At 39.0% G+C, this 13,165-nt stretch overlaps 1 protein-coding gene across 3 annotated transcripts in view; it reads left to right on the top strand.

Moving 5' to 3' along the window:
* The window catches only part of NBEAL1 (neurobeachin like 1), a 129,080-nt gene that overhangs the window by 18,398 nt on the left and 97,517 nt on the right, over window positions 1–13,165 (top strand). For all 3 annotated transcript variants that reach the window (XR_013538261.1, XM_020810339.3, XM_020810337.3), the window contains exon 3: window positions 12,242–12,333. Coding sequence is in view for 2 of the 3 variants with exons in the window: in XM_020810339.3 (XP_020665998.3) it covers window positions 12,242–12,333 (92 nt within the window). In the remaining variant the exon portion in view is untranslated. The remainder of the gene's footprint in view (window positions 1–12,241; window positions 12,334–13,165) is intronic.

Here is a 13,165-nt window from a genome sequence, read left to right as displayed (position 1 = left end):
TCCTTCATAAAATGACTGCAATCTTTGAAAGGTTCGGTTCAAAAATAGGGTTTGTCCTTTGTTAGGTGCATAAATACATGCCAAAGTATACTTCTTTCCATTCATCCTGAATTTCACAAAAATAAATCTTCCATCTCTATCTTTACATTGTTCCAAAACATCTATATTCATTCTAGAGTGCAAGAGAATGGCCACACCCCTTGCTTTGTTTGTTCCCCTTGACTCTATCTGCAAACTCCAGTCAGTAGACTTCATCAAAGGTCTTACGTCTCTCTTACTCTTATGCGTTTCCTGCAGACACAGAATATCAACCCCTTGATCCTTTATCATCTTATTTAATCTATAACGTTTCAGATCTGAGGCCAAACCATTCACATTTAAGGCTAGAATTTTTGTCACGGCCACGTCGTTTTTATATGCAGTCACTTTGGTTGTATGGAGGTCCATTCTGCTGCATGAACACTTACCTACCTACCCTCTGAAGTGGTATGTTTGAGAAACAGGTAATGAAATTCAGCTGGTTTTGCATTTATTTTTCTTTGCCTTTAACTCTTAAACACATTTCACTGTACTTGACCAGCAAACATTTTTTTAAAACCTACTTTTGACAATTTGCTGCCCTTTCAGGAAATCCAGATTCAGCACTCTAAGGCAGTCATCTCACTCTACCTAGTAGCTGAGCCAGCCCTACAAAGCGTTAATTGAACTGCCACGTTCTGATGTTCAGAATGAGTTACATACAGTAAATTGAACTGCGGTTCAGACCTAGGAGTTTGTGCAGGCAGACACTCAGGAAAAAAAAAGTAGTTGGGCTCATCGGCCCTCATCCTAATCAATATCCATTAGCACACAAACCTGAGGGATGAGGACCAGTTTGATGAAGTGCATTCATACAGAGGAGTGTGCTGTGGCCAATTTGAGGCAGGAACATCTGTACACAACTGTCCACCAGCTATTAAAGGACTCCATGGGATGTGCTGTATAGGGGACTTGACCTTTGCTGTGCTGGATAATGCCAGCTAAGCACAGTTACCATCAAAGATGGGACTCACAGATTTGTTATGACAGCCCTTGTATATGTCCGTGGCAAGGATTACAACTGGGAATCGTTTGAAAGCAAGAGAGCCCACTTCATGCAGAATGTTATGTGGCCTGTTAACCCCCCCCCCTTTTTTTTTTTTGCAGGAACTATGTAGTGATGTGGTTGATCAGGGATGGGAATGCTGTTGCCGGCTGACATATGCCTGTGTCTGTGGAATAATTGTTTTCTCAGCATGGCAGCAGGTAGTACCTATTCATAGGCTGTTAGGAGAGGTCACTATTTCCTTTTTTTCTCGTTTGGCAAGTTGTTGTCTCAGAGGAGGGTGACCCCAATAGCCCTACAAGAAACATACCATCCTGTTGTTCACCACCTGCTTCTAAACCTCCCACCTCTAAAGTGAAAGGTGAGACTTCCTTGGCTTGGTCATGCAATCCTTCTTCAGTGTTATGAGAACAGGAACCTCTGGCATGCTCTACTACAGCGAAGATGTGGCCCTCCAGACGTGATAACACTGCATTCCCAGTGCCTCAAAACCAGCATAGCCAATGGCGAGACCTGACTGACATCTAGCCGTGTCTTCAGTGTCACGTGTTCCCCATACATTTTTTTAAAGGGGTGGGACTTTTTCAAGCTCTGGTGGTGGTCCATATCCTGGTGGCACTCATCCATTGGCAATTTTGTACAGTGCTTTTAAAAGCTCCCCCCATGTCTTGGAGATCTCAAACGCTTCTCTAGGACAAAAGGGAACATTAGGAAGCCTCAGAAGCTGAAATTGGCTTGGAGGATAGGAAATTACATCAGATTAATTATTTCTAGCACTCCAGTCCAGACTACAACAGTTCACAATTGCGTGGCAGGATTTTTGCCCTGTATAAATTACATAAGCAAATTATGTATCATATTACACAAATAATCTATATTTTGCAACTGAAAGACAAACCTTTTGTGAAAAAAGGATATGTTTTCAAAATTAGTGGGTTAGATCCAGACTGAATGAGTAAGACCTATTCCTATTGAATCAGTGAGCTTTAAGGCATTAGTTTGTCCCATTGATTTCAGTTGTGCTGAAGCTAAGTTAAATTTGGAGATTTTTATTGTTTTTTATTTTATTTATTTATTTACAAGATTTTTTTTAACCGCACCATTACCAGTGGTCTCTGAGCAGTGTACAACAATATTAAAACTTTATTTTAATTTATTTTAAACATATTTAATTTATTTTAAACATGTGATGAAAATTTATTTTATTATTTTTCAAAGGTCTTTGCCATTAATCATGAATACTGTACTCAAGACAAATGGTTCATTAAAACATGTTCTATAAAAGTTACCTCTTAAAATTTAAAAAAGATTTAATGTATGGAGAAATAGAAGGCTGGGAAAATACATTTTCTGTGATCAGTTGATATAGTGATTAAGTGCATTGTTTCAGATAGATTCTTCATTGTTTTCATACATGACATCTTAAGCAAGAGTCTTAATAACTACAATTCTTTGATAGTTCCTTCTACAAGACATTTTTCTGTTTGTTTTTTTGGCCTGCAATTTCATATTCTAATACTGTATTCTATTGCAGTGGTTCTTAACCTTTTTGAAAGAAACGCCCCGTTGAGCCATTGAGGAAGTTATCATCACCCCCCTCTTATTTCTTATTATATCTTATTATATCTTATTTATTTATTTATTTATTTATTTATTTATTTATTTATTTATTTATTTATTTATTTATTTATTTATTTATTTATTTATTTATTTAGACACTTAAATCCAATGACCCCTGAAAACAAAATTCAATTCCAAGAAAATGAAATGCCCCCAAAAAGTAACATTTAATGATTTAGTTGCAAGCGAATTTTAAGACTCAAAAAGAAATATAAAAAGGGCATAAAATGCAGGAACTAAAAATTTCAAGACAAAAACTCTGAAACTAAATTAAGATAGGAGGAAAATATATATTCATGCACATTGTAAAAAGGCCGCAGCCCATCTTCACAGGTTTGGCTTGCTCCAGCACCCCCTACCGCCCCCCTTCTGCTCCAGCGCCCCCACGCCGCCCCTTTTCGTTCTACCGCCCCCCTGAAAAATGAAATCGCCCCCTGGGGGGCATTATCGCCCAGGTTAAGAACCACTGTTCTATTGCGTTTTTGCTGTTGCAGTCTTATCAGTTGTTTTGATTGGATGTTCAGTTCTTTGATTTTTAATAAAGAGTACAAAAACAATGTAAGTACAGTACATTTCAGTATACAGTATGTTTAACAGATTCTGCATAGTCAAAGCTATGGTTTTTCCAGTAGTGATGTATAGAAGTGAGAGCTGGACCATAAAGAAAGCAGACCGCCGAAGAATTGATGCCTTTGAATTGTGGTGCTGGAAGAGGCTCTTGAGAGCCCCTGGACTGCACGGAGAACAGACCTATCCATTTTGAAGGAAATTAACCCCGAGTGCTCACATATTATTGATTTTTATGTGGTAATGTTTAGGGGAAAGTAATGAGTGATATGGCTTCATTATGTAGTATTTCAAAACAAATAAGCAATGCTTTTATTTCACAACTCGTGGAGAAATAGGTATTTTGTGACTAACGTAACAACTGTGGTTGCATGATGCACATTTGACACAGTTTCTGAATTGCACAGGGAAGTTTTTCCTGTAAGTGTGTGGAATGTAACACTGAAAATAGCCCACTGGCTGATCCAGCTTTTGTTTACAGCAGCCAGTACTTCCTGATGTAGCTATAAACTGTGCTGAACTTTGCTCTTCTCATTGTGTATCATGAAGTTTAGCTGAAACCCAGGGACATCTGTTTGGAACTGTTCAAGATTCTGGAAAACTCAAGGCTCAGGCTGTGTCAAAAACCCCAGGTTCTTGATTCCCCTATCTTCTGGCCCTGCCATGGAGCAGAAGGAAGTTACCAACCAACTACCATTGTAAAAAGGAACAGAGGAAGATGGGAAACAGTGAGGCTGTTTGGTGTTGGCCCTACTACAGATTAGAGGACATTTGGACTGTATTTCAGGGACCAAATGACAACAAGGAACGGTGTTGTTTACACATAATAAGCAGTTGTGACTGGCAGTTGTAATCACCCCATGTTTTTCTTACATTTTGAATAGATGCCTTCATCTGTAAAAGCTGAAAAAAAAATCAGTTGTGAAAGAAGAATCAAGAAGCTGGAGACAAAAGAGATGGAGACAGATCCAGCAGGTGGATTTGATTTGAGTTCATTTTGTTCAAGTAATGATAAGAATCATTACTCAAAAAATTCTTGATTTAATCATATGGCCCCCTGCAAAAAGTGCACCCTTGTTTTGCTATAACCATACAGACGTGTCACAAACTTCCTGCCCAGATTGATACCAGCTCTAGCACTTCTCTGCATATTGACATCTATGATGTTTGAAGTGTGTATTTTCACAGCATTTCCTGCATAGGTGAAATAGCAAGGCTTCCCCTTTTAAGAGGTGCAGTCCTGGCTAGTAAAGACGGGTGATGGATGGCTGATTTGATGCTAGGCCAGCTGAGATGGTGCTGAATCCTAAACTCTCCCAGCCTAAGGGTGTTGGACGTTGTTGGAGACTCCACTGATCCTGGCTGTTACTTTGTGCCAGCGTAATGGCTGTTGAGTTTGGCTTGAAAGCGGTTTAAATCTGGCACTCTGCTCCTTCCGTTGTCCACTCCCTTTTAATCTCTTCCATCAGATGATCGCAGCCAGCATAGCAGTTGGGCCAGCAGCCAGCACAAGAGGGTCCTGCTGGCATGAAGGCAGTTATGCCCACACATGAGGCTTCTTCCCATTTCAAACTCACTACATCTGACATATATTTCAGCTCGGATTACACTGCAAAGGAACCCGTCATCACTCAAAGAAACTATAGTAGGGGGTTATGGCGACGGTGATGGTCTTCCAGTAATTTCCAACCTTTTACAGTCTGAAGAAGGGGACAATAAAAGCTCCAAAAATAACTTCAGTCAAGTTGAAAAATTGGGCTGATCTAGACAGTTATTTCTCATGTCCATGCATTGTGGTTACACAAGTACCTATCTCTGGAGAGACCAGCTCAGTTTCAGAACTCCAGGGTTGTAGTTTTTCTTCTGATGGTAGCATTAGGCTAAATACTCAGGAAAATAGAAAGATTAACCTAGTTACTTTGCATAGGAGTCTATGGCACCTCATGAAATTGAGGCCCCAATTCAAGAATGGGTGGATCCTATTTTGAAAAAGGTTGCATGAATGTCATCTCATAGATTTGGACTTTATAGTCCTGTTCCATGGAAAGATACTTGAGCTATAACACATTTTCAGCAATAATGAGTGGCTGGCATTTTGTGACTTATGCTGGTATCAGCCCAGTGTCTTATATATAGTGACAACTTGCCAATAGCTAGAAAGTCACTGGATATATTTCATGTTGCCCACCAGTTGTGTGACTTGATACACGTGAAAAAGTAGAAGGTGGTCTAGTTCACTTGTGTGTATTTGTACAGTAATGTATTAAACTAACAACATGTTGGTGCATCGGCTGTGATTTTTAGACAGTGACCAACTGTACACATTCATGGTTTAAAAATATTGATAATGTTGGAGTATATCATTTAAAGTGAGCTTAAATCTCTCTTGGAACATATGCATGCCTTATTTTTTTTTTTACATAAGTTCAAAAAAAAAAAAATAAGCAGAAAGATAGCTACAGCACTTTAAGCCTGTGCCTGTCTATTCAGAGTTGCTGGGAGAGAAGATCTTTGTCTTGTAATTTCCAAAATGTGTGCACTGTGACCTTCCTGTATAAGCTTCTTAGGATCAACTCGTGGCTGTAAGGTTAGCTGCAAATGCATAAACAGAGCAGACACGTATACTGTATAGCTATGTTTATTTACATGACTGCTGTTTTACTTGGAGTAGAAAAAAATGCTCTATGAAAACAGAATCGGTGAAAAAAATAAGAATTCATTTCTTGTTCCAAAGTTAAAAAGTTATACAGCAGTGCTTGATTTAAAAAAAAAAGCACACAAACACCTCTGCCCCAATTTTGTTTTATTCTCAAAAAAGTTCTTTATCCACAAAGGGTGAGATTCTCAGAGCTAACCCTACTATTAGGCAGATCGAGGCAGTTAGTTGCCTGCTGGAACAGAAATCTCACAATAGTTGAATATGCTGGATAGCTGCTGGCTGGCTCAGTGGTTTGGACTGCAGAACTGGAGGTTGGGGGTTTGATTCTCCCCACTGTGTCGCCTTCACAGGGGCTGGACTTGATGACCCATGTCCCTTCCAGCTCTGCAGTTCTAAGGTGATGCTGATTATATTTTAAAGACATTGGGATAGGGACACTCTTTGTAGGGAGAAAATGCCTAACTGTTTGTTACTTTTTTTTATCGTCAATGTTGAAGCAAGATTTGACTACCCGAGTACTTCATCTTCTGTCAATTTAAACAAGGGTCTGTTTTCCACCTGTGGCAGAGCAGTACTTTGGACTAGTCCTTGACACACAAATAAAATATGAGGTGCTTCCTTGTTTACTGTCTCGCATTGTTCAGCATTATAAGGCTATCGTCTAATTGCTTTGTGACATTTATTTAAATCTTTTTCGTTGGGGACAATGTTGCATTAGTGATGCAGTTAAATACATGGTAACTGTCATATCTGTTTGAATTAAGTTGTATCCCTTTTCTTTGGCTTTAATTGTAAGTGTGATTGTTGACTAATACAAAAGCAGAGCAAAGTAAAAAAAATGTAGTCATATTTTGACTCTGAAACAGCAGGCATGGGAGTGTTTGACAACCATATATTCCACATACAATTCGTGTGTGTGTTGAGGGTGCAAAGTTGATTGGAGTGTTTTTGAAATACATACGTTATAAATTATGTTTAACCAGTGAAATAGAACTGGGCTGGTTTACAAGGGTGGGTGAGGCCATAATGTGGTCCTTGTCATGATTTGGGCTGGCATACTCTGTCCTCCTTTTCTGCAGTCTGTTTTTCTCTCTCACTTCCTGGTTCTGGGAAACCATAGTTTGCCTTGAAAATCTACTCCAAATTGTGGTTTCCCATTGCTACAAAAGCAAACCATAGTTCATAATAGTTGAACAAATGGTTCATAACTATTCATAATGGTTCAGTGGTCTGAATATAATGACAAACTATAGTGTTTCTGAGCCAGAAAGTCAGGGAGGAAATGGGGGGGGGGCCTGTAAGGGCACTTTGACTGTTGACAGTTGAACTGAGCTATTAAATTACACTGTCACTTCTTATCCTTTGGGCTGCTCATCTTGGATGTATCTCCCAAATTAAAAAGTCACGTTTTTCCTTGGAGAATGAGAACTTATAATTTTTCCTGATCTCTGTAACTGAGAAATAGTTGTTAGACTCCCAGTTTCCATCAAATCAACCGTTTTGCAATGTGTTGAAGGAAAAATGTTTCCTTAACTATCTGCTGAATAAGATTCCCAGTGGCAATGGTTCTATTACAGAAAGACCTGGAGGTCAGCAGAAGTCATCTCTAAACATAACATAACTGGGTTATCAGATCTGGAAATAGTTGCCGTCTCTGCCATCTGAACTAGGGAAAGAGGAAAGATCATAAGACTGTTACATCCAGAGTCTAAAATTACCCAGCCACAGGACCACTTGGTGGTTGAGCACAGGGCACCATTGCCTTGCATATCTCCTTACTCTAGATATGGGATGGGCAACGTGAGCCCTGAAAGCTGTGTGTGGCTCTCCGATTCACCCTAATTTAAAAAATAAAGTAATTTTTTATGGCCACTGCAGGGCACAGAGAGGATTTTCCACCAAAAAACCGCATTTATTTTGGTAGAAAATAAATCCAGATGATGATGTCATGAGGGTGGGTGAGACCTTCAAAGATCTAGGGGCAGTTGTGTATGGTGCTGTAAACTCTGGAGGTTGCCCTCCCCTGTTCAAGCTTGTGATTAGCAAAAATAACATGGGGCTAGACCCAGCTGATAGTCCTGGTTTGAGTAGACCAGTTGAATCAAAGGGGATTTAAATAAGTCTTGACTGAATAAGATCTCTTGGATCTCTTATTAAATATATATTATTAAAGATCTCTTTAATAAGATCTCACTGGGGCAACTCTAGCTAGTATTAACTATTAGATTTAGTCCCTGAATTATGCAGCCCAGTAAAAGTGGTGGAACAGATTGTGCAAACTGAATAAATTTCAATTTATTATGATTTAGATAGGTTGGAGGCCTCGGTTTTTTTCTTGGTGAAAGTCAACAAATTGACTAATTATATAAATGTTGTTGGGACAACTTTGACAGACACAAAACATAGATATTGCTTTTACTAGTTTTACTACTTCTCATTTCCAGTAAACATGCTCAGTACATAATATTACTGTACCATTGTCTCTTTCTCCTTACAACCCCACCCATAATTCCGTATATTAATAATTCACATTGCAGCCCTGATTGCCACATTCCTGTGCTCACTTCTTTTCCTTATCAGGTGGATAAGGAAAAGAACTCCAGTATCTATTCTTACACACAGAGAATGTGAGCACTGACGATAATGCAGAAGATTCAGGATTTATCAGATTTATATCCAAGAATATTTCATGTTAAAGAATGGATGGATGGATAAAAAAGAACCTGACCTGTCAGGTTTCAGGGAGTTTTTTAAATAAGCTGATGAAAATTGAGTTGCAGCAATATATTTAAGTGATCAGAGATGTAGGAAAATATGCACTATATTTATATCTATGTTATATTTTTGATTGTGTTGTTCAGTTGCTGTTGCTACTGGGGGGTTTCGTTTTTGGGGTTGCCTTTTGGATTATTTGTCGATAAGTGGGTTTTTTTTGTGTGTGTTTTGTGTTTTATGTGTATGTATGTAAGCCATGTAGAATAATCACTTGCCACTAGAAAGACTGTATAAAAATCCAATTAATTAATTACCAGTATCTTTTTACTGTTTGCTTCTGTGCTACTCTGATACCATATTCATGAGCAGAAGACACTAAGGTTGGAAAATACTGGGTTACATAGGGAAAAGTAACATTGGCCCCAGATAATTTGCTGCCTGAGATGCAGTAGGTAAGGATGTCTCTTCCAGGCCAAGATGTATAGCACGCAAAGCCAGCCATGTTATTTTTTCGCAAAAAGCAGAAAAACCCTAAGGCACCTCTCCCTTCTCTCAAACAGTAAAAATATGGTTGTTGTGGGTTTTCCAGGCTGTTTGGCCGTGTTTTTAGGTTTTTCTTCCTAATGTTTCGCCAGTGTCTGTGGCCGGCATCTTGAGAGGATAGGAGTCAGAACTCTCTTGAAAGCACAGACAGAGTAAAAGTAAAAATATGCTAAAAAGTGATTAACTAACATTAACTAACATTAACATTAACTAACATTAACATTAACATTAACATTAACTAAACCGCTGTACTGCAGCTAAAACTGTGCTCACGACCTGGGGTTCAAATCCCAGGTAGCTGGCTCAAGGTTGACTCAGCCTTCCATCCTTCCGAGGTCGGTAAAATGAGTACCCAGCTTGCTGGGGGGGCAATGTGTAGCCTTTATAATGAAATTGTAAACCGCCCGGAGAGTACTTGTAGCACTATGGGGCGGTATATAAGTCCAAAACTAAATAAATAAAATAAATCAACAACAAAAACCTAATTGTATAGCAATTTCCTTGTTAAGCAAGGCAATTGTTAAGTGAGGCAGGACTGTATTGTAGTGCATGTCTCTGGAGTCCTTTCCCCAAGAAGAAACTTCTTATATAAAATAAAAAATCATCCTGAAATTTGATCCAAAATAATTATCCAGCCTTCTAGCTGATGTCTAAAATTGTTTGGAATTACAGCTCCTGCCATCCTCTGCCACTATGGCTGTTGACCAGAAGATGCTGAAACATAGTCCAAAATCTTCTGGTGGGCACCAGTTTGGAAAAAGATTGTGAAATTGGTTGGTTCTTTGGATCGACTAGAGGTTGATACTGGAGCAGCGTGATTGACTTTTCTGATGCCGGGTGGTTATTGAGAACAAAAGCAGAACCTTTGGTATTTACTCCCTTTTTAGATTGATTGAGCAATTCATATTGATGGATGCAGTGAAAATAGTAACAGACTGCAGTTTAACCACTTCTGGAAAGCATACGATGAAGCGTCATGATGTCAAATTGAGATGGACGGGTGCCTTTCCTGTTGGTTTCCAGTTGTCTAGAAATTCTCCACATATGTGCAAATGTTGTTTGTTGTCACGTTGGTGCACAGGCTGCTTTGTCAGCTGCAGTAAATAGATCCTCCTCCCTCAAAACAACACAGTAGCCTGATGAAAGATTCCTGTGTGCCCTGAAACTGAGTCACCTCCCTTTTTGTTTTTTTCAGACAAGCTTTCTATTTTGGAATTGGCTTTTGATGTCTCTTCTTTTCCTGATGCCTGAACAAGACTCTGTGTCTCTAGAGACGTCTAAGAGCATGGGCACTTTTTATTATTGAAAAGTTGTGGTACTTTATGATAGATGTTAGAGGGTACTCATATTTATCCAGACCCCCCCCAAAGTACAGAAAATATCATATATAGAGAAATACCATATTTTTTCCGTGTATAAAATGACACTTTTTCCTTAAATAATTTGAGAAAAAAAATTGAGGGTCGTCTTATACACGGAAGTCAGCTCTTTATCACTGCTTAGCAAAGGGCTTAGCAAAAAGAGAGCCCTTTGATTCCCTGCTTTTTCTAATTTGGGGTTAGAAAGGGGGGGTCATCTTATACTTTGGGTCGTCTTATAAACGGAAAAATATGGTATGTGAAATGCATGTGCTAGGCCTCAGAGCTCCATAAACATCTTCCCTAGTATTCATTTTGTGTGACATTGAGCTGGTAATGACGTGGAATATGGGAGGTGTGTTAGAGATGGATAATAGGAAGGAGAGAAGAACAAGTTTGGGAGGCAGGTTTTCATCTGCTTCCAGATGCAAGGTTCATGATGCAGATGATTGATTTCCTTCAGCTTATCCCAGCAATTGTGACACTAAATTGCAGCAGAAAGTGGTATGCACTGGCATCATGATGCTTGTCCTGTGACTGTTCCCATAGTAGCTACTAAAACATTAGTAGAGGAGGAGGAGGAGGAGGAGGAGACGACACAGATCTGCATAAAATGCGGTTGTGTGTATAGATTAATTGAAATGTAAAAATAATTGTTTTAAATACATTTTTTCCATACTGAGGGTGACTGAGACTCAGTGAGATGCTCAATCTGCTGTTGTCCAGGTGCCTAAAGGTAACTCTGCCATTCCAAGGGTTCCACTCTCCCTTTTACAGTACTTATGGTTCTTTGTCTTTAAGTGGAACTAGGATTGGGCAGTTCTTCAAACAGAGGACTGTCCTCTGTAAAGTAAAGCTCATGGCCATTCCATGTTGATCTTCCTTATTCGTTTGTTTTAGGCTTTCAGCATGCTCCCACAATGAGTTGGGAAGAGTGAATGGGAGTCAGAAATGACAGAAAGAGTGACTGTCGTTCACAAAAATGACTACTGAAGTTTCCCACATTAGCCCTATTCAGTTGCCAAGCATCCCTCTCCCCCAATTGGTTCAGCTCTCCCTTTTACCAGTCCTCCTCATTCTGCAAAAGAAAGGCACACCTTCACTGTTCTGTCCAGCTATGTTCAAACAGGCAAGGATGTCTTGAACATGTGGAGCTGCTTCAAGCTGTCAGACCATCTAAAGTACTTTTGTGTAGCTGCCAAGAACAGCATGTTTTCAATCAATCCTTTTTTTTTTTTTTTTGGACTTTAACTTCCAAGACTTCCCATCCATCAAGGCCAGGTGGATTCTGAGAGTTGTCCAAAAAGTCTCTTTTCTAAGCCTTAACACCACTGAAATGCAAGTTTTCCATCTCCCATTTCTTTTCTTATCTCCAACCAGTTAATTTCCCATTTGTCATGTTTATAAATTAACTAGATAAAACAAGTTGTGTCTTGTCTTCCTTCTTTTTTTAATATTCTCAGGAAGTAGTATCTCTGTGTAATGATTAGTCTTGTTAATGAATATTTGAGAAATTGCCTGACTGCCCACTGTATCGGGAAATGGAGGCATTATGGACAAAGTGAAGATTAATAACATTTGTCTTGGGCAAAGAAACACATGATTGTGGAAGAAAATATTGAGCCAGAGGGATGTACATAAATATACTTTGAAATTCTTTGGATTCATTCTGATTTAATCCTTTTGTCTTCACAGAAGGACCCAGACTACTTGAAGCTCTGGTTGGATAGTTTCGTTTCTAGTTATGAACAGTTTCTGGATGTGGATTTTGAGAAACTTCCCACTCGGTATGTAAGAATAGAACTGCTTTTATGTGAATACATAATAATAATAATATGACTGATGCAAGAGTATGTTTGTGGATTGTGTTTGTACGTGCAATGCTCCTGCCTGCAGGTATGCATGTCCCTGTTTTCCCGAAAATAAGACCTAACCTGAAAATACGCCCTAGTTTGATTTTTCAGGATGCTCATAATATAAGACCTACCTCCAAAATAAGCCACAATTAAGTGAAACCCCGCCGTCCACCATTGTGCAGCAACCAGAAGATGACATCTGTATTTGAATAAATTTAGATTGTTGTACATGAAAAAAAATCCCCTGAAAATAAGCCCTAATATGTTTTTTTAAAGCAATAATTAATATTGTCTTATTTTGGGGGAACACGGTATCTACAGTATATGGGAGTTTTCTGTATGCTACGTGTTCTGCAGATATTGTGCACAAGAGAAGTATAACTTAAAGTTAGTGATTCTGCGTGCTTTGTACTTGACACCATGGACTAAATCCAGGGGTGGGCAATTAATTTCTATAGGGGGGCCACATGAAAAATCTGAACTGTGTTCGGGGGCCAAACCAATTTTACTTAAAAATAAAATGAAACAGTGATGTTATGATCGTTTTTATTTTAAACTTGTTAATTTTCACAAATACTAAAGAGGTTTTTTGTGGTATGTTAAAGATAAGCAACTGATCAACTTTAGACAAAAAGCTACAAATGGTTTTGATGTTCAAAACTGTCTGCGGGCCGGACAGGAGTGGTTCGCGGGCCATATATGGCCCTTGGGCCGCACTTTGCCCAGGTCTGACTAAATCCAATGTTAGTGCTACATTAAAATC

Source organism: Pogona vitticeps, chromosome 1 (assembly GCF_051106095.1).
Source record: "Pogona vitticeps strain Pit_001003342236 chromosome 1, PviZW2.1, whole genome shotgun sequence".
NCBI classification, from domain to species: Eukaryota; Metazoa; Chordata; class Lepidosauria; order Squamata; family Agamidae; genus Pogona; species Pogona vitticeps.
Note: the sequence above shows the minus strand (reverse complement) of the source record. Positions and strands in the feature narration are given on the sequence as shown.